At 40.0% G+C, this 21,404-nt stretch overlaps 1 protein-coding gene across 3 annotated transcripts in view; it reads right to left on the reverse strand.

The window, feature by feature from the left end:
* Positions 1–982: 982 nt before the first annotated feature.
* Positions 983–21,404, reverse strand: part of EML4 (EMAP like 4) — a 164,371-nt gene continuing 143,949 nt past the window's right edge. For 2 of the 3 annotated variants that reach the window (XM_075146944.1, XM_075146943.1), the window contains exons 16-24: positions 21,264–21,389; positions 20,997–21,128; positions 20,302–20,369; positions 14,325–14,413; positions 13,046–13,143; positions 8,300–8,387; positions 6,915–7,013; positions 2,382–2,512; positions 983–1,868 (exon numbers count right to left, since the gene is read on the reverse strand). In XM_075146944.1, the coding sequence (XP_075003045.1) occupies positions 1,404–1,868; positions 2,382–2,512; positions 6,915–7,013; positions 8,300–8,387; positions 13,046–13,143; positions 14,325–14,413; positions 20,302–20,369; positions 20,997–21,128; positions 21,264–21,389 (1,296 nt within the window). In that variant the 3' untranslated portion in view covers positions 983–1,403. The remainder of the gene's footprint in view (positions 1,869–2,381; positions 2,513–6,914; positions 7,014–8,299; positions 8,388–13,045; positions 13,144–14,324; positions 14,414–20,301; positions 20,370–20,996; positions 21,129–21,263; positions 21,390–21,404) is intronic. The other variant, XM_075146942.1, reaches the window with a different exon arrangement.

The following is a 21,404-nucleotide window of genomic DNA, read 5'->3' on the forward strand; positions in this document are numbered from 1 at the left end:
TATGTAATCAAAATATAAACAAGTACATAGGAAATGGATATCTGTCAGTAAATCTGTATCTTTTTAAAGTAGGAAACGTATGCACTTAAGAAAAAAATGTAGCTATCTGACAAACTTTGTAAAAAAAGTACTTTCCAAATGCATAACAAATGCCAAGATATCCCGTAACTGGCCAGGTATAGCCATATGAGAGCTGCATGGCTTAGAGCAACCTGGGGAGGGGTGGGGTAGAAACAAAAATCACAAAAATAATAGATCAGCAAGTCGGGGGCAGGGGCGGGGAATCACATAATCGTCTAAATTATTGTATGCTTATATCACAACTGCTAAAGGAGCCAGGGAAAAAAAAAATAGAGATTGCAGTTTAATGATTCTTAGAGTTACCTCTAAAAATTCAGAAGAAAAAATTATCAACTTAATGTACTAATCCTAAGCACCAATTTAATAATTTAAGTTAACTGTATTTATATTTCTCCTACTAGGGATGGAGCAAGTTCTGCTTGAAGGCTTAAAAGTTTAATTCTGGAGCCCATCTGACTTCTGTGTTCTTGCCACGCTTCCTTTGCTGTTCACATCAAAGTCACTGTAAAGACTCTCTTAAGTTTCAAACTCTCTAGGCAAGCAATTCTTTGAAGAGACAATTACATCCTACAGTTTAAATCAACTTTCAGGTCATGAAAAGTGAAACACACTAGTATTTGGTTAGTCTGTTTTTAAATAGCCTGTGAAAATGGAACAGCCAACACCGTTCCTCGACAGGATTTGCCTTAGAACTAGCAGCACCCAGGGCAGACCAACTGCAAGGACATCCAGACTCCACTAGGAATTAGTAGTGTTAGAAAGTTGCATATGTGTTAGACCAAGAAGGCATCGCCATACATGTGGCATCGTGACATTGTTTTTCCTCTATTTTTCTCATTAAGAAAAAACAAAGGAAAACAGCCCTACAAAGACCTTTTTGGTTGTTTTTTTTGTTTTGTTTGTCTTCGCACCTGGAAAAAGCAGCACAGTACTCCCCGGCTGGAACAGCTCAGCACTTCCCATCAGCTTAGTTCTTTCAGAAAGCACTTTCACATAGTTAAGGTGGTCTACTTCAGCTAATTCTCAGAGCTAACCTTTTTTCCAGTATATATTTCATGCCACTTCCTGACAGCAATTTCAGAACTGAAATGGATCTATGGTAATGTCCACTACAAACCGTGACCAGATCTTGACACAGACCGTCAACAGCCAGGCCCTTGGGATGGTTCCACACATTGAACTGAAGCTCAGACTAAAAATCTCACTGAAACTCAAAAGCTGGAGTGGTCATGAATCTCAGCTACTTTTCCCTATTTGAACCCTCACCCTGTAATGAAAGCACGCACACCAAGGGAAAATAACAACCGCCTGAACTGGGAGCGTTAAGACACCGGTGAGTTATCTTGCTGCTCTTCAGTGACCGTGGATTCGCTGTGTTCCTCGCTCGTCTCGTTGGAGGGCTCCTCGTAGCCCGGCTCGGCGGGATCCAGGCTGCTCCCCTCGCTTTGCTCTTCGCTTTGCTCTTCGCTGGCCTCCGCAGACTGCTCCAAGTTGCTCTCCAAAGAAGCCGGAGAGCTGCCAGTTACACTTTCGTTTTGGTTCATTTCGTTAAAAGGCTGTGGGAGAGGTGCAGGAGACTGTACAGCATTTTCACTGGCAGGGATGGGCACTTTGGTTGCACCAATGTCTACGACAATGTCATTTTGTGGTAGAGTTACCTTCTCCACAAGTTTCCATTGAATAATACTCATGTCTTTCCCTCCAGTTGAAATCAAGTGACCATCACTATGGGTGAAGCTGACATTTGTCACATGACTACTGTGAGCGCTGTACTTGTGACTTGGAGCCTATCGAAAACAAGTAGAAAGATAAATCCCATGCTTGACTAGAAGAGCACACGATACCAAGATCTAAAACTACTACTGCTTTTGCTTAGCCCTTCAAGAGAGCTCTTTATTCACATAAGAGTAAAGAATTATATTTATATTAGGTTCCCCCTCCCCGGTACATCCTCTCTTCTTAAGGCTTGTAACTTGGGACAGATTTAGATCTTTATGCAAAAAAGTAATGGACTTAACACCAAGGCCAGCCAACAGAAAGCATCAAGCCTCTGCTCCAGAACTTAAGGATAACTATTGCCACTTCACTTTTAGGTATATTATTTTACATTTTGTATTATTTTATATTTTATATATAAACTTAATGGGGAAAACCATGCTTTTGTCTCTAGCACTGTTCTCAGATATAAATGAGCTATTTGGCTGCCAGGTTCCAGAACGACTGAGCTGGAAGCAGGTGTCTGGCAAGGAAAGCTTCATGCAATGCAAACAAGCACATAGACTAGACTGGTCTAGACTTACCTTTGGCTTGGAACAGGGATACTGAAAGAGATGGACCTTACAAAAATCATCAGCAACTGCTATCACTTTTCGGTTATGGGATCTGACAAGGGCATTTATGTCTGTCCCATCTGATCCTTCGGGCCAAACTCCTAGGAGAGAGTAGAGCAGATATTTAGCAATGATGGTTTTAGAAACAAATTAGAAGACAATCCATAAACAAAAATAAAATCTATAAAGCTGTGAGAAAAGGCAAGCTTAACAAAAGGTAAGAAAGACATTCAGCTGCAAAATGGAATAAGCATTGCATTAAATGTCATTAGTATTTTGCTAGCCTAATGCCGCTCCCCCACCCCCGCCCCCCCCCAAACCCTCAGCCTCAGCCAGGATAACCTCTCGGGCTTGATAGGTTTCCTGTTCAAAACCTCAGTTTCGTTTAAAGCTCATTTTAAGTTTGCTGCTAAAATTGGCAACTCTTAATTTAACACTTTCATTCATGCACAAACGTTTTAAAAGCAAGACTGATGCTGAAGCATGGAACAAGCCCAGGTACCGTACATTATTCAGAGACTTCTTTTGGTTTTATTTTAAATTTGGAGCAATTTTTAGTATTTGCATGATTTAAGCGAGACAACTGATTGATGATACTTTGCACAAAAACCCAGCCTGTATGAGTTTCATAGATGTAAGTGCTGTCAAGTGCTTAAGTACAATTCAATATGCTTTTAAGTGAAAAGAATGACACAGATATGTCTAGACAAAAGAATAACAACATTGCCTGGATGAAAAGCACTGAACAAATTGGGGAGGGGGGAGGCTCTAAGTCTTAACAAAAAATAAAGGTCCTAGAGATTCCCATAACTGAACTGATGATTCACATCTGCAAGAAAAGCTGAACAAAAGGTAAGCAAGGGCTTATAAGATACTAATTTATGCCGAAGGTATCATATTTTTACAGCTCAGACTTGGATTTCTGATTAGTTCAGGAGTTAGGAGGAATTTCATCCCCCTCAAATTTCAGCCCCTACCCCGAAAAACTGTGTGTCCGATTGACTGAGAAGGATGTCCATTATCAGATACGAAAATATCTTCTTCCTCCATTACAATCACAGACTCCGATAAAATAAAAAACATGTGCTGTCTTACTATTTATACAGCACAAAACGTCGACTTAGAATTGCCTTATCCTTTTCGAACTCCCACACTATCTCATCTTGTTTTTAAGCAAAATGGCAAATAGCATTTAACTTCGAAGTTGTTTTTTGACATTATTCAGTGAGTGGAGTAAGAACTGTATTTTCTCAGAAGAACAACACAGGCAGCTTCTTAAGCTTGTTACAATGCCAATAAGCTACGCTGTAGGTAATTTACTAAATAAAGACATGAAATGCTAAGGAAAGTATTCACAAACACTTTAGTGCTCTCGCATCAATGAAATCAATCCGAAAAATATATACTATTTAAGAATTTTCAAGTAGCTTAAAATGAATGAATTTTAACTTTCTCCTGCATTCTATATATAAAATACTGTCATCAGGTGGGAGTAATAAATGAACTTCAAATCAATTTCCTGACGTTTCAGCTACCACCTTAGGCACACTGTGCCAAACAGCCATGCTATTTCCTCTTCTTTTTAATTTAAGATTGAAAAGACTAATATTCAAGATTGCATCTCTTATTAAACATCTTTCGTGTTCACAAATTCCTTTAGCAGCTCTAAAGGTAAGACAACCCTTTGTCATCAGACAGCAGGATTTGCTTTCAATGCACCAGGCAAACATAGAAAAACCAAGACATTAATATGACCAAGTTCTTAGTTCTTAATAACTGTAAAAATAACAAAACAGACAAAATAATAGGACTTGGTTATTAGGTATGACAGCAGCAGCACTTCAATTTTAATAAAGTCTGCTAGCCAGCACTAAGCCTCTCAAAAGAATCTGCTCAGACGAAAGTGTGGGAAATGTGCAGTAAGTGAGAGAGTGACTTCAAGTGCTCGGGGTGCAGACTGATGACACTGCTGAGCATTGACAGTAATATCAACTGCCAAAAAGGAGTGATGCTATTCTCATTCGAACCATGCATTTCCATCCTCTTTCTTCTGCTGACAACAGTGCAATGCCTAAGCCTACGGACACACTATCCACAGCGCTAAATTAGTAAAACACATACCCCAAAAGCCAAAATCCCATAAACTTAACCCTCTTTCCTGAACATCAAAGTGAGCTGTCCCCGGCTTGTTTGGATCCCTGAGCCAGCTGACCCTCGGGTCAAAGCCAGACTTCTCCTTTGGGCAGCAAATATCTGCTAGTTTGGCTTAGCTGCACTGTCTGATTTAATGGGAAAATACTTGCCTTTGTCTGAGACCAAGCCATAATTTTAAGATTCTGCAAAGGGTGTCGGAATACCAGACAATATAAAATTAAAGCATGATGAATCTTGGCTAGGAAGTTTAAATATATTCTGTTCTGCCCCAGAATAACATCACATTATCTGCTTTATCTACTTCACTCCCAGGTCCTCTGGCACACTGAAGATTTTGAGAGCAGTTGAGACTAATTAAACTTAATCCAGAGTGGTTAAAGTTTGTATTAATCCAAAAGGGAATGCAGGCAGGATCAGCAGACTTATCCACTTTTTAAAAGCAAAAAGTAAAAAGGCTTCTCAAAACAGCAGTATGGGAGCTGCTCATCTCCACCCTGGCCCCAGTCACCAGTAGCTTCTATCCGACAGCTGTTAAAGAGACAAAGCCAATGGTCTAGATGTGAAATCAAACTCTTTCTGCACTCCCACACCTCATCTCCTTAGGTCAGGAGTAAAGGACACTTCTGGGAAAGCGCTGGGGTTCAGAGAGCTGCTCCCCTTATTCTGTCTGCTCTTACCACCAAACGTAGTGGTAAAAGTTCAGTAGCAACAGAGCCACTGTCTGTTACCTCCACGTTTCTGGTAGATTTAAGTACTCTGCATAAAATGTAGAACGGCTTCAGCTCCAAGGTTATTCCAGAAGGAATATTTAAGTCCTTACAAACTGTTTTCATTGCTCCTGCAGAAAGATGTCATACTAGTGTCAAACAGAGTCTTGCTTTTCACTTTCTTTAGCGTCTCCTGAATCTTCTGATACTCCATTTTAAAAAAGGCATTTGTTGCATATTATTTCAGTCACAGTAGCAAAGACAGCAAGGAAATGACTGCTGTGGACCAATTTCTTATCAGCCTCGGCTTACATGCCCAGAGCATCAGGAGGAAACAGCCATCCACTCTCTACTTCACCGATACAGACTGAACAAAAAATACACGTACACAACCCAGTTCACAGTTCTCAGGCTAATGGGAGCCAGTATTTTAATCGAACTAGCAATAATCAACAGTATTCAGCTCCAGAAACAGCACGCTCCTGTTTATTTCTGCTACCTACCTCAAGCTCCAAACAACTCAGAAATATTTATGCAGTTTATCAACCAGTCAGCTTCCTTCCCTGACCCCTTTATTCTCCCTGCTCTGCCTCAGATCTTTGGTACCCAGAAAGGAAATCAAGCCTGGTTATAAAGCACCAAATGCCCTCCACCCAACCAACAGGCCACACAAGAGTGTCAGTGTTAGCCCACAAATCAACTGCAATCCTTTAAGACTACTTGCTCATTAAGCATTTGACAGTCCTAAAATATACCCAATAGGTGTCAGAAGCTACAGAAAGCACTCAGACTTAACTGATTTTATTCTACCCTCAATCAGAGTTGAACTCCTAGTAGCTGTGAAGAAAAGATTTGCAAACTAACCCTCACCTCTAAAGAATTTGCTGATTTACCTGCTTTTGATATTTCCAACATCAGGCAGGTATCTGATCTCAGTGGTGGAAGCGAGACATTCAGCATCCTGCTCACACAACTTGGTTTTACCACACTGACAGGCTGACACATACTTTTCAACCCCTCACAGAGGGGCTCCTCATTTATGGCCAACAGGGCTGCCTTCAGCAAAAGCAGTTTGATTGTTTGGCCACAGTCTCAAACTGCACTATTAAAATCGGATCTGTCAGCTTTGTAAATTTTTTTGTACATTTAAAAAATAAACTATTAGGTAAAGGATCTGTTTAATCTTTAAAGCATTTTTACTCTTTAGAAGCAGTGTATATTACTTAGCATTGACTACAGGTATCAAAGTGCTATCATGATTTTAAGACATAAACTATAACCTACACTCACATAGTCTTGTTCCTATCCCAAAACAAGGTAAGCAAAGGAGAATGCACGTGTGCCATATGAGCACTTTAAAATATCAGCTTTTTGCTTCAGTGCCTCCAAAATTGGTAGCCTAAAATGACAGCAGAAAAATCAAATCCCGAACTTCAGGACTAAATAGAAATTAATTATACATTGTCTATAGAGCATCCAGTGCTCTGTATCACAGACAAGTATTGTGGTCAGTCTCTTTGGTCTGTCATCTCAGCACCATCCTCAATAATTATTAACAGCATGTTTCTAATGACAAATTAAAGCAAAAGAAAACAGAAAAGCACAGTGTGAATAGCTTAAAAGCAAGTTAAATGGTGCTTACCAAACACCTGGAAGCCTAGCACACAAGTGTATGTCGTCCAATCTATATCCTTACAGTCAGAACGATTCCTGATTAGCTTACAGCCACTTGGAATGTCCCCTGTAAAAAAAGTGAATGATGAGTTATGCCATATAATTTTATATTTACACATCTGCTCTTTGAAGGTACTAAGACAGTAAACAAATGCATCTTAAAACCAATCTGGAATCACATTGTAGAGGCAAAGACAGACCAGTACCTTTATCAAATTCCAGACACTTGAAGCTTCACTTTGTATTTAAGAGTCACATTTAGTTCTCACTCCCCTCTTCAGATCAGCGTACCTCGAAAACACTTCCCTGCAGCTTGGGTCCCCTGCTACCTACTCTACAAAATGATTTAATAGGGTCTGTAATAGAATAATTTCTCCTTCCTACCAGTTCCACTGATGTGCTAAAATTCAATCAATCATTCAGGAAGCTCTGCTTTTAAAATAGTGAGAAACTACTGCCAGAGGAGCCTTAGACTGCTTTTCAACTTCTAACTAGGAATGGAAAGATTGTTTCCCAAAAGAATGTCCATCTTTCAGTATACCAGCCCAGTACTAACGGCTCACAGCTCTTTCCTTCCCTATACAGGCAAATATAAACACCAACACGTCCTTTTGGTAGATCGAGGTATTGCACTATCCAGATTTGAAACATAAGTTGTGACAGGCAGAAGGAACATGTCAAGGTGACAGATACTTAAACTGATGGCTCTTCTTGTCTGTACAGGAACAGAGCTACAATCCTCTTGGATCTTGTTAAAATCACAGGAACACAAGAATACAAAAACCAATTTAAAACCAGACTGATATGCACTATGCAAGTTGAACTTTTGACATAACCACTATATATTAAATTCATATTTTCACATATTAAAAAAAGACAAACACAAGAACATTATTACCACTAACTCATTAAAGCAGTATTATTGCTTTGCTTAGTTTTCAACACCACCAGCCAAGACGAAGTTTAAAAAAAGAAACCCCAGAACAGAACAGTGGCACAGACCCACCGATTTTATTCCCCCAAAATAACTGATACTGTGGACACTAATTAGACAACTGTATATATTATTTTCAATCTACAGAACTGTAGGCCAACATCAAAACGTAGTGCCACTTGTTCTGTAACTTTTACGCTGTTAAACTGATTTATGACCTTGTAAAGAAGTCAGCTATATTTGGCATTGCCATTAGGTAATACACAGCTCTGAATAACATCAAGATATCAGGTTACACAAGTTCAAATTGGTTCCTTTGTCAGTAAGCATTTTGCACAGTCCTGATCAAACACACTCTTCTAAATATTCAGACAGCTAATACATACGTCTGTTTCCAGTGTATTTAATTTCATACTTACAGTATAGTATTTCATAGTCTCCTGAGTTTGACATTATATACTTGTTGTCCGGGGACCAGTCAAGGTGTGTAATATAGCTGGAATGTCCCTGGAGAATAATGCAGTAACACCAATGTGAAACACGTATTTTAATTCAAACAGAAGCAGAAGTTGCACCCACAGATGGGACAGCTAACAGCAAAAAAGCACCTTCCCACCCACCCCAGGTCTGCCGCAATTCACTTGTGCTCCTTTAAAGGCTCCTTACTCCCCAGTGCCACTCTCACTAACAGCTAAACAAACACAGGCTGGGCACTGCGCCTCTCCCACCGCATGGTGGATTCTTCACTTGTAAATGGTGTCATCCCTCTCGGACCCCAGAATGATTTACTCCTAGAAGGTACATTGCTAAAATACGGATGAACTCACATTTGTACTTGAATTAAGAAAGTATACATTGCTACTAATTGAGAAAGGCAAGTAACTTACACAGGATCATTTTTAGATCCCATCAGAAAAGTGACAGATAGGATTCTTTATTTCTCTGTCTATTCAAAATAATTTCCATTAAATGCATGCACATTCAAATAACCTTTGCTCACCCTAAAATCTTAGGATACCTTGGTTAACAACCACCATGTAAAACTACAAGATCAAGGACTGGTATTACAAGAATACCTTTGTAAGCTTTTTGAAAGTTTCTGCTGTGCTTCTTGCACTGCATGCATGTTAGTGCCAGCTTTGAAAGAAGTCTTCCCTATAGGCACAGGGTCATCTATATAAGAATCAAACCACTTTGGCCTAATTGCTTAGTTATCACCATCAAGAGCACACTGAAGACTAAACACCCATCTTTGTTTTTGAGGGAGAAGCTAAATGAAGCGGTCAGAGTATTTTTTCTGTACCTAAGTTTTTTTGTTGGTAATAATAATAATAATAATGATGATGATAATAATAATAATAATAAAAAAATGAGAGGCTCCAGAGAAGTCGCCAACTTGTGTAAGGTAGGAATAAATTCTTTCTCTGTAGAGAAAAGGGTAGGAAATTAATAAAAGTGATGTCCATTTCAATCTTTTCTTCTTCCACCCTTCCATTTTTTCTTACTGCTCCTCCTTCCCTTGTAAGACCATCCATTTTCTCCCCTTCCTAGTGATTCTGTCAGGCAACAAAAAGCCACTTTCTTGACCGACAGATGCCAATTCATCTCCCTTTCTAGGTGGGCATTATGAAGACGGTGTCTCTCGGCCCCTCCCGCAAGGTCTCTTGGCCCAGCCTGCACCCACCGTGCCAGGGCCACGCTGGAGCACTGCACTGGCTGCCGCGCCACCCACCACGCCAACTTCCTCTAGAGAGAACTCTAAGAGATGCCCGATGGCTTCCAGAATTACATGTAGACATACACCCGTGTCTGTCTCCTTGTCCCCAGGTCCTTTGTGAGAGACTGCAAAAACATTTAGGAGAAAAGCTAGCCTTTAAGATTTATTTACTTATGAACTAGTCTCTGCCTCAAGCAGAGGAACTGTGTATTGACATAAATACTTTGCAGTCATAGGTGGGATATATGATATCGACATGCAAACTTGGTATTTTGGGGGGGAAAAAAAGAAAAAGCACAATTGGCTAGGATTTTTTCTCCCCCCGCCTTTATTTTCCAAGTCTTCAAATTTGCAAGCGAACTCCAACATGGAAAAGAATTGGTCAGTCATTTACTAAATCCTGCCAGACATTTGGCAGCTGTTAAAATTCCTGGGGGCAGCAGGGGAGGGAACAAACCAATTGGCCACAGCGCTCCGTGCTGCAAAATCCCTTCAGGCAAGCGATCACCGAATGATGAGCTGGAACATAACATTGTCGTAATATTTTCAATAGGACGATCCCATTTTCTATTAAAATCTTTCTTTGGTAACTGCCCGCTGATAAGACAATGTTTTACTCTTTCCCTCTCTGTACCTTTATACACAATGAACATAATTACTCGCATTTTCACTGGCTAGTAAAACTATCTGACTAAATGGAAACCCCCTCCTTCATTGGCAATGTTTATCTGTTTCAGATTTAAGCAGTGCAAGGGCCGAAATGCCCACCGCCTATAGGACGGGCACACTAATTATTTCAGGTTAAGTCCAGTGTATCAAATACTTCAGCGTGGCTGCCCGTGTGGCTTTAGCCCCACAGGCCTCTCAGTAAACGCATGGCACTTGCTTCTCCTTTGCTAAAAGATATCTCTGATGTAAGACAGAGACAGCACCAGCTACCTTGGAGCTGCTGACACGCTGGAAGTTCATAACCGAGCCCACACCTTCACACTTCTGTCTGCATAGCTGGAGTCCTCAAAAAACAGCTGCACAAGTCAAAACGGTTGTTTCGGCTCATGTGAAATTCCTTCTGGTCACAATCAACACCATCCCTCCCTGTAGAAACAGGCTCACAGGGCAGAGACTCGCCTCTCCAGCAGCAGCAGAAAGCCCGGTCGTGGCTGAAAGGCGATGTAAACGTAACAGTGGGCATACAGCCCTTCTGCACAAGCTGATGCCTGTTCAGTAGATAAAATCCTTCTGAAAGTATTCAAATAATGTATTCAAGTTGGAAGAAACTACCAGGAGGACTGAGTCATACTACTTGGAGGTCACCCGCAAGGCTACTGAATGACAGAACACCAGAAGGACGCGGTGCCAGCACCCAAGCACCGGCCAGGCGAGCGCTCCGGGTCCCGAGCGTGCCTGGGTGTCTCCCTGCTTAGCGTCAAGCTAAGCAGGGTATTGACCCTCCAGCGTGCTGGCAGGCAGCAGAGGGGAGGCGCAGGGCACGTGAAACCCGATCGGCAGTGTTAGCTCTGGTCAGCTAACATGCTGCTGCCTTCTGCGCAAGCTGGAAGGGTCGGGGAGCTCAGCCCCGACAGAAACCAGGTTGCTATTTTTAGCTTCTACATGCAGTCACTCCGACTGAAAAAAATGGTTAACAGAAATCTGCTTTGAAGCCTTAGCGCTTCTGCCTGAGTATAACAATGCTCATTTCTCCCATCCCAATTTTTACAAACCTCTTTCCTGCCAAGGCAGAAGGACAGACAGACATACAGATGCTGGTTTAAATTACAATATGCTCTCTCCTGATACATAATACATACAATAGACAGAAATAAATGATCTCATACATCTTCAGCGAGCTCACAGAGACCTTGAAGTACATAGCAAGCTAAATATTACGTACGTTAAGATTAGCCATCTCTGAGTGATTTTAACAGTTATGGTTGAAAAATAAGCAATGGGGTGAAATGTTGTACTGAGGTGCAGCCGTCCGCTGCCATCCCCACCAGCCCCACTGGGCCCCCAGTCTGACCTCCTTGTAGGCTCAGTACTTTCCCCACTGCCTGAGCTCCCCAGGAAGGCTGCAGAGCTGATTTCTCACCTCACGACTGTTGTGCTATCGGCTAACCCCATCACTACACTGCTCGGGGGCTGCAGGATGCCCTGGCTCACCTGCACCACAACCCTGCTATCAGGGTAGTCTCCACCACACCCAGCAGACTTCCCTCCCAGCCGCATCCCATGCCAGCGCCGAGCCCTCCCTGCCAGCCTGCACACCACAGGGACAGAGCAAACCCACTGCTGCTGACCGCCCTGGCAGCCCTGTGCCCCCAGCAGCAGCTAGACCCAGGCTGCTCTGGACCCCCATGCTCTAGCAGCGCAGGGCATCCTCAGCCAAATGATGGGTAGAAATCTCTCAAAGACACCATACATGGCACTAAAGGACTGGCTAATGCCTGTTCATTTCCTCGTAACTAACAGTTTCCACTGCACGTCTTGCATCAAAGGTTGTAGAAAAATAATAATAAAAAAAAATTTAGAAATTAAAAAAAAAAAAAAAAGAAAACACAAAACACAATTTAGCCTTATGGTCCCCTTACCTGCCATTTTCAAATTAACAAAGCAGCTTGAGAAGTTCTCTTATTTTTAAAACTAAAGAAATGCAATTGGTGACAAACATATGAAAAGTGTTTTGAGCAGGGGATGCATTCCTTGAAAAAAAAACATTTCACATGATAAATATGGTATCATTTGCAAATCCCACTAAGGTTCAGATGTTCTTTATGTAAGTATTCCCACTAACCTAAAGAGACAGCTGAACTTAAGGCCAGGATGTTACATAACTAAACACTTAAGGAAAAAACGTATGCCTTTTTAGCACTGGGACAACCTCATGTAAGTGTAAGGACTAATATAAACTCCACTACTTCTGCGACATTTACATTTATTCACCCAGTGCCAGAAATTTATTGTTAATGTATCCCCCAATTCCAAATTTTGTAGTAACAATTACAGCTGAAAATAGTGCGTATTTGCAACCTCCAAAATCACATATTCTAATGAAATTCCACCATCTAATGTTACGTTGGTCCAAGGAGTACTTTACCAACAAGGGGAAAACGCCCCCGAACAGTGTAATATTTTCCCTGAAGCAGTTTCAGCATATAGGTACAAGGCATTTCTCCACCTTACTGCTAATTTCCCATTTCAAAGAAAAAGTCAATAGTCTGAGAAATTAGTTGCATTTGATGCAAAAGTGTTCACCTAACACTAATGGTTGCAGTATCCATCAGACTGAAGTTTAAAATCAATCAAATGCTGAAAAAAACCCCATAAAAACTATAATCAAAACTAAATATGGAAAAGCACCAACCCGGAAAGAGTTGCACTGCCTAACATCTTAGTGCATATATAACATCAAAATGCAAGAACTGCTGATTATATTTGCTCCAAAACTTACAGTGCATTTTCCGTATCTGCTATACTTTCTTCCATTTTCTGTTACTACGTAGAGGTAAATAAAGTTGTCATGGGATCCAACTGCAAGTAAGGTGCCATCTGCAACGCAAAATATTTGATATAAATTAGCAGAATGTTTGTTTTCCAAATTTTAATGATTTCAGATTTATCACTAAGACAATAGTCTCAATTAAACCACTGTCTACGAATTGTATTTAAGGATAGATAACTGTTTACATTATGTTGTTTTTCAGTCAGTACCTGTTTACTTTGTGGGTATGGTTTTTGGGCAAGTTCTTTCACTTCTGCTTTTTTTAAGTAAGTGTCCAATGGACAGTGTAAAAATCTTCAGATTGCACTAGATTTCTGGAAATTGCCAACAGCAGGCAGGCTTGAGTTTTCTGCATCACAAAAAATGCAGAACAGTACTCTATAGTTAGCTTAGCTTTGGAGGCGGGGATTGCATATAAATCAGCATTAAATAATGTCTAAAGAAGTGGAACATTCAAACATTACAAGCAGTTTACTTGTTGTCTCCATTTACAAAAAAAGTACGTGGACAAGCGTTGCCTTGAATCACGATCAAACGCCTCTAGTGTCAATGAACATCAATGCTTTAAAATAAATTGCTGTGCTTGGCAGATGTGGCAGCAGCAGAGGAACATTTTGCCCACTGACATGGCATGTTATCCAAAAGCAAACAAGAAACATATTTATGGGAGTGTTCTCCCATCCAGTTTTAACAGAGAGGAGTCAGCCTCTGATGATCTGTCATGTCACGTTTGAAGAGGAGACTAATACTAATACTGGCTTGGAGTCCACGTAATCCCATAGCAAATACTTAACAAACAGCTCTGAGTTTCAGACAGACCTGAGCTTAGTTTTACGGTTTTGTATTAATAAACTTGAAAATTAACTAAGAAGTATATTAAAATATCACTGAAATACTAAGCTTTTTACAGACTTTTCTGTTAACCTGTCAACTATCTAGTTGAGAACTTTTACTTTTTCTGGGAGCAAAGCTAACCTTTATTATAACAGCACAGTTCAACGTGACGGAAAGGCTGGGAAAGGCGACTGTAATGTTTGCAGTTACAAAACTCCAAGATTTAATACACACAAACAAATCTGTAACCAAGTATTCAGTTATATATGAAGCATCTTTAACGATTTTTTTCAAAGCTCTGCCTTTTCTAGTGACTGGAGAGTAGTTTAACACGGTTTAACAGAACAGACGTCTCATTTATCACCAATTATTCTGAATGTACAAGTCTGCCTACCTACTGAGTAGCGCATCACTGAGAGCTGTTCGTTGCCATCAGTGTGTATTGAAACCAGATCCCTCGTTTCCGCATCTAAAACAAACCACCTAGAGAGAGGAGAATTCCAATGAGTATCATTTCCACTAAACAAAAAAGCAAGCAAAAGAGCAATAATCACTGCCTGCCTTCATCTTCTCATGCTAGCCCCTCCAGGGCAGCACATCGAACATCTGTTTTTAATGGAACGCTTTTCTGGTTCACAAAGCAATACAAGTTTCAGTGAAGAATATATAACAGATTCTAAATACAGTCCAATTTTTTCCCCCTCCCTTGAAGACCATAGTAATCACCAAAATGTCTACCGGATGATAAACATGCTACCAGATAGCTAATATGACTGCACCTTATGATACTGAAGACTTAAAGCTACAGCTGAATTTTAATCTACTACTTCTTCCCTATTTTGAACAACAGCTTTGATATAAAAACTGCTCTTTCAGTTTGTATGAAGAAAGTTAAAAAAATAAAGATAGAAGTAGCAGGAGGGAGTGGAAAACATTTCCATACTCATTTTAAACACAAATTATATTCTAATTTGGTATCTTCCCCTCAGTCCTTTCCATTTCTATGAATAATTTTATCGAAGTAAGAAGGAATAACCATTTACTGAAATTTGATGGTTCATAACCTAGCATTTTTTTTTTCTTTGACTTCCTGCTTGGATGATTTATAACTAAGGTAATTAATTGCATTTTTTATTACTTAACAATAACTTTTAACCCGCAGTATTAGTTATGAGGCACATGTAAAAAGCTCAGAGAAGCTTACAAAAACTCAGTGGCCCGTACACTGAAATGGCCACTGACAGCAAGTCAGTGGTGGCCAAGATCAGCAGAACCTGAACGTTTTGCAATGGTTCTGATGCCCAACTCCTAAATACAGCGAACATTAGCAAAACAAAGACAATGAAAATTTAATAAAAAAATATATATACACATACATGTTTATCATGAAAACATAAGATCTCAACATGGCTAAACACATTAAAGGTGTACTCAGAATTTAATTTCTTGGCTCCAAACTTCTGATCTCACAACCGTGTGTGTACACTACGACCAGGCTTCTGTCCCTAGTGGCAAACGGCAAGTTCACGCACTGTGGAAATGAGCAAGGCAATTCCACCTGCCGCCTCACACAGATACTTAATAGCGAACTCAGTGGAACAAACACACCACAAAAACTAGGACCCTCTATTCCAAAAGAAACTTACATAAGCTAAAATAAACTTCAGGAACAACAGCGCACATCGCTGCTTTCTATGGATGAAGCTGAGATTCCAGCTCACGCTGATCCAGTGTCCCGCAGCTAGGTATCTGGAAAGTGGTCTGGTCCCAATGGCTTAAAACCAGCTTGTGGTTAGAGAACCACATGAAAGAAATTAAACAACATACACATAAAAAAACCTCAGCCCCACATGCCATGGACTGCTGAATAATCTGTGTGCAAGACAGATGAAAAACAGCTAATATGTTTGCATTGGACAGCAGTAGAAACCACGCTCAGAGTTTCTCTGCTGTAATCCTGTGCTTGAAAGTGGACTTTTGATTTCTTCCAATCTACACACTGAAGTTTTGAAGGTTCTCTGAACGCATTAGGAGTTACGAGTTGCTATTCTGCTATTTAGTTCAAACTAAATAGCCCTGTCAAATGCTTCACTAAAATGTTACCTGGCTGTTAACCCTGATGGGGTGTGGATATTAAAGAAGAAATCAAAATAAATTTTTAAAAAAACAAACCAAAACCACAAAATGGTTTGGCGGGGGGAAGAGAGAGGGTACTTATGCCATCTTGCCACCACAGAAAGAAAAACAATCGCTCCATCATGACAGCAAAATTGCTCTAAAAGTACATCCTGATGGGACAACAAGAGAAGTGTGAAGAACACACATGGAGGCATCACTGAGTTGGAGTCATCTGGTCTCCAAGCATCACGAGAAGTTGGTCTGAAAGCCAATGCCCCACTGTCATTCTTATTTGTGTTTTCCTGAATGCAGCCCAGGGTGGAGGCTCCTCACTGCTTCAGCCCAGGTTGGCAACACACTTCTTGTGCATAGACAGCAAAACAGGAGATAGAAAGACCTTTTGCTTCACCAGAAAACTCAGGCACTATACTGTAAAATCTATTTATCTAGCAAGACGACACAGCATGATGCCTGTTTGTTTATTTTGAGCAGCATAATTGCGGTGCCTGGATATGAAAACTGATGATCAGCACAGTAACAACCAAAAGCAGCCTTCTTCCACCAAGTGGATGGGTACCCTCTTCCCATGCCCTCCTGCAGGTGACCATGCTGCACAGCGCTTCTGCCAGACAGCCAAGGGGAGGGCCGAGAGCCCTTTGTGTTCCAAAACACACAACCAGGGCAGGGCAGGGAGGCTGCTGCAGCACAGACATGCCTCGATGCTGGCCCTGAGACCGGCTCTTTAGGTTGGTCCTTTGAGGCTGTTACCTGAACCAGGTAATCCTCCAGTTAATATTATGTAAAACGAAAAATACCAAAAGCCTAAAATGCAACCGGAAAAACATGCAAACCCCCCTATTTTACTGAAAGCGCAGAAGTGGTACTGCGTGGTATCAAACACAATGCAAAACTTCTCTTGCTCTTAAGAGTGCACAGTGAACTTCATATGGCATTAGGAGACAGCATTTTGTGACACTGGTCCTTCTCCAAAAATTTTTCTGAACAAGAGATATTAGCAGCAATCTTAGCTGACAGAGGAAACAGCCAGTGCACTGTGATGGATGAATGGTATCCCAGCTGTAAGATAGTAGCTCTTTTGCTTTTTCTGGTTTTTATTGATTTTCTCCCAATTGTTACTGAAGATAACATGCTTAACTTGTTTGTGAGTTCACGTAAACAAGACAGAACTTTTGCCATTTTCATCCATTTCTTGTCTCACCATTCCTTTGCTTTAAAAAAAATACTAATAACCTATCTAAAAATATGTTTTTAGAAACAAAACCCCTTAAACTACTCTCTTTTGGAAAACGAATTCTGACCCATGACAGACATTCATTACTGGTAATTCACATCTGTGAATGCAGAATTTTTCTGATGAAATCACCAGGGAAACAGTATTCCAAAGTAGTAATATATTTTTGCACTTACACTTGCAATTCCCACGTTTAGTTAATACTGAATGTTGAACCTGCAAGGCATTAATCAGAGTAAACAAACGAACCCATCTTACAAGACTGGTTCCCTGGGATATTTAAGCTTCTTCATCTTAACACCACAACAGATGCTGAACCGGTATGAATCTCAATAGCTCTATTGACTGATTTACCTCCTTGTGGCTCTGGCTCATGCTGGTCTCGTCCTCCAGCCCTCAGTTTTCTTAATAATGTTAGTATTTTTGTAAGAATCTTATTAGTCTTTTTTTCTGCAGTGCACAGCACTCAAGATATTCTACACGATTAGTCACAGAAAGGTCTACTTCCCTGCAAATAATACCACTGGCAGCATGGCAAAAGGATCTGTATAGTGCCCTGAAAAACCCCCTTTTCTGGTAGGATTTCTGATTGCAAGCCCTTTTTAGTTTTTTAGCTGTGCACTTCCAGCAAACAGCAGGATCCACAAAACGTATTAGTTCTCTCCAAACCAGGCTTAATCCCAGACAATTGATGACCAGGCACACAGAAGGTATTTAAAGAAGGAGTTAACAAAACCTGCAGCAGACCATTTGCAGACAGCCCAAAAAGGGAAATGATACTGAAACACTCATCATGGGAAGCGGTACGTGAAAAGCACACCAAAAACATATGTGTTGGCCTGATAAAAACACACCCCTGTGAAACAACAGACAAGAATGGGAAGAGAGGTAGAAAATTCAGTTTTCTTCAGATGTCACAGTTTTAACCATCAAACCCATCTTTCTTAATGCTCCATCCCCCACCCCTGTCTTACCGACCTCCATACTGGAAGAGAGCGGCACTAGAACGACAATAGACAGACACATCCAAGGTTTATTGAACTCTAAATAAATTAGACTCATTTAATATTGGCTTTATGCATTTTGGGCTATGAATCATGTAAGTTATTTAATAACTTGTTAAAGGCCTGAGACTATTTTCTCCCATACGTTAAACAAGATACATCATGCAGCCCTCCTTCCTTGGGAAATAATTCCCTTGGACTGGATTATCTGGTGCAGAAAGCACCGCGTGATGCTGCTGGTTAGGCAGTAAATTTAAAACTGTTCTGTTTATCTTGATTCACAACTCCATTTATTTCTCATACACTTGTACACTTAGCAGGCCTCATTTCAATTCAGTTTCATTTGTATATCTCAAACCTATCATTGAATCATGCAACTTCAGAATGCAATAAAATATAATGGTGAAAATATAACTGCTCAGTTCCAAGAAAAACAGGGTAAAAAACAAAAAAAAACCCAAAAAAACCCCAAAAAACCCAAGGCCATCATCATAAATTTATCCAACACAGTATAAATTGGTTGCCTCAGGTAACCAAAAAATACAAATTTAAACTGAAAAGTGCTGAACTGAAAAAGTAATGTTAAAACGCTCTGGGAGGAAAAAAAAAAACAAACAAAAAAACCTCACAACTAAAAACCTCAAAACCAAACACAAGACTGAATGCTTCGACCATTCAATATGTCTTCATTGTGCTTTGATGTAATTTCAAAAACATCTAATAACTCTCAAGAAATGTAGCCTGACCTTCTTTTCCCTTTTCCCTGTTTCAAGTACTATTAGGCCAGTATCTTCTGCTCTGTTTAATGAAGGTAGAAACACTTGTTTAATTTAATGCTATAATTAGAAAGGGATGAAAAAATGGAAAGGTACAACATGGAAACCAAACATACAAGAGCTCAGCAAGATTCTTCTTAGGAAGGTAAACTTGGTTTTCTAGCCTGATACTGTACCTAATGAATTTAGTGCAGACTGTATCTTCATCTTGGAGAAGAAAACTCCTTAAAAAGTATGTAACATTTCGTTTTTCCAGGAAAGTTTAAAGGTGTTACACATGCTCAGCAGTTTCTAAAAACCAAACTTTAAATGGTTTTTAGGCATGAGGTTAGGTATAAAAAAATTTCTAGGGGGCGAATTAAACACACAAAAAAATCCCGATTTTCTTACATGCACTATGCGTTATTTTATCATCGAATTGTCAACCATGAGGTATAACTGAAAAACAGAATAAAATGCTAGTAGATTTAATATCTACTCCTCTCACCTTTCTAATGCTATGAATATCCCGTTTTTTCTTTTAATTGGTACTTGATAAAAATCCATTGCATAAGACTCCTTTCTCAGGACACGATACCAAGCCAGAGTTTGACTATGAATTAAAACAAATTTTTTCCACCACTGAAAGAAGCCTGAGTTAAAAGATTCAGCTTGTGTTTTGATAGCTTTCAAATACGCAACGATTTCAGGAAGAATATGAACAGCTTGACAGCACTTCGTTGCAGCAATGTGCCATGTTAAACTTTGTCTTACCCAAAAATCAAAATCCTAGCCTGTTCACTTGCCTCTCCATGTCAATTTAAAAGGTTGCAAGTGTGTTTGATTTGGGAAAGAGGAAGATCTGTACTGTGCCCATCTTACAAACTAATGTAACATACACACACAATATTGAAATATATGATACTTGGTAAAGCCAATAAGGACTGCTCATGGAAACCTCTGCAAAAAAAATAGTAAAAAAATAAATAAATAAAAATCAAGGCCTGGGCTTTCATGGGAGAGTAGTTAAAAAACCAAAATAGTCTAACAACAGTCAAATAACCCTTCTGTCTTCATCTAACCCATGTACGAAAGGTCCGTCCCCTTCCCCCAAGCTTTTTTGGCTACTTAACCTCCAGCAAAAAGAATAAAAAGCAAACGAATTCCAATATGTAAGACACGTAGTATCAAATTGTCTGCTTTAAACTTTCAATCATCACAACTCAGTCGAAAGGCATTTACCTGCCCGAGTGCGTTCCTATTGCGACCACTGCTCCACTGGGATGGAAGTCAGCACAGTGCCCCGGTTCCTGAACGGAGAGGCACAGACATGTGATTCACCCGCCCGCCTCCTTATGGTCAAACACCTCTCCTTACCAAAGCTACCCTAAAAGTCTGAGGTGAACTGACACAGGGAAAACCAATCACTTAGCAGCATGCTTATAATCCTCAGACAGATTTTCTTTTCATGTATCAGTGACATGCACTACGTGACGTTCTTGAAAGTAAAAAGCCTAAATTTCTGTGTAAAAAGATACTTTTGCTTGGGTATTAGGACAGAACTAGCCAAAACATGAAATGAACAATGACAGTAAGGAAGGATATCTAAAGCCAAACCTTGCACAACTATATGATATCTTCTTCAGATTGTCTGAATAATTGGCAAAAAAGTTACACTGTAACAAGGACTAAGTTTTATTCAACTTGGATTGTCAGAATGGCATCAGACAATGGTAACCAGAGTACAGTGTATACAATGTCTGATGAGTCTATACAATGTCTGGTTAAGTTTATCAAAGCTTCCGAATAGCTGCTTTTAAAGACGTAACTACAGGATTTTTGCTTCTCTTGCAATTAGATGGCACAAGGGTGTTGCAGAAAACTAATGCTTTTTCCTATTTTCCAGCTTTGTATTTAACATTAAAGGGTTGACATACATCTAGCAGCCTGGTCCATTCCAGCGTGTGGTCCACAGAGTTCCACATACAAACTTGCCTATCTTGGGCACACGTTAAAAATAAGTCTTTGAAAGGATGGGATGCCAGTCCCCAGAGTTCATCTGTATGTCCCTGGAAAGAAAACACATATGATTTAACAATGAATAAAATAAAGACACTCTTAAAATAACTCACCAGCAGAGAATGCCTTTACATTTTTGGGTTATAGTTTTTTTTAAAAAAAAAAAAAAAAAAAGTTGTGCTCACCTGTACCTCTACTAGGAAACCATCGTTAAATGTTCCCCGCAAAACAAAGTTTCGTGAAGTACCAACTAAAAATTGATCTGCTTTTCCTTCTGCTACTGCTCTGATTGTTCCATACTGATCAGGAACCTAGGAAAAGAAACA

This window comes from Calonectris borealis, chromosome 3, assembly GCF_964195595.1.
Source record: "Calonectris borealis chromosome 3, bCalBor7.hap1.2, whole genome shotgun sequence".
In the NCBI taxonomy this organism is placed as follows: domain Eukaryota; kingdom Metazoa; phylum Chordata; class Aves; order Procellariiformes; family Procellariidae; genus Calonectris; species Calonectris borealis.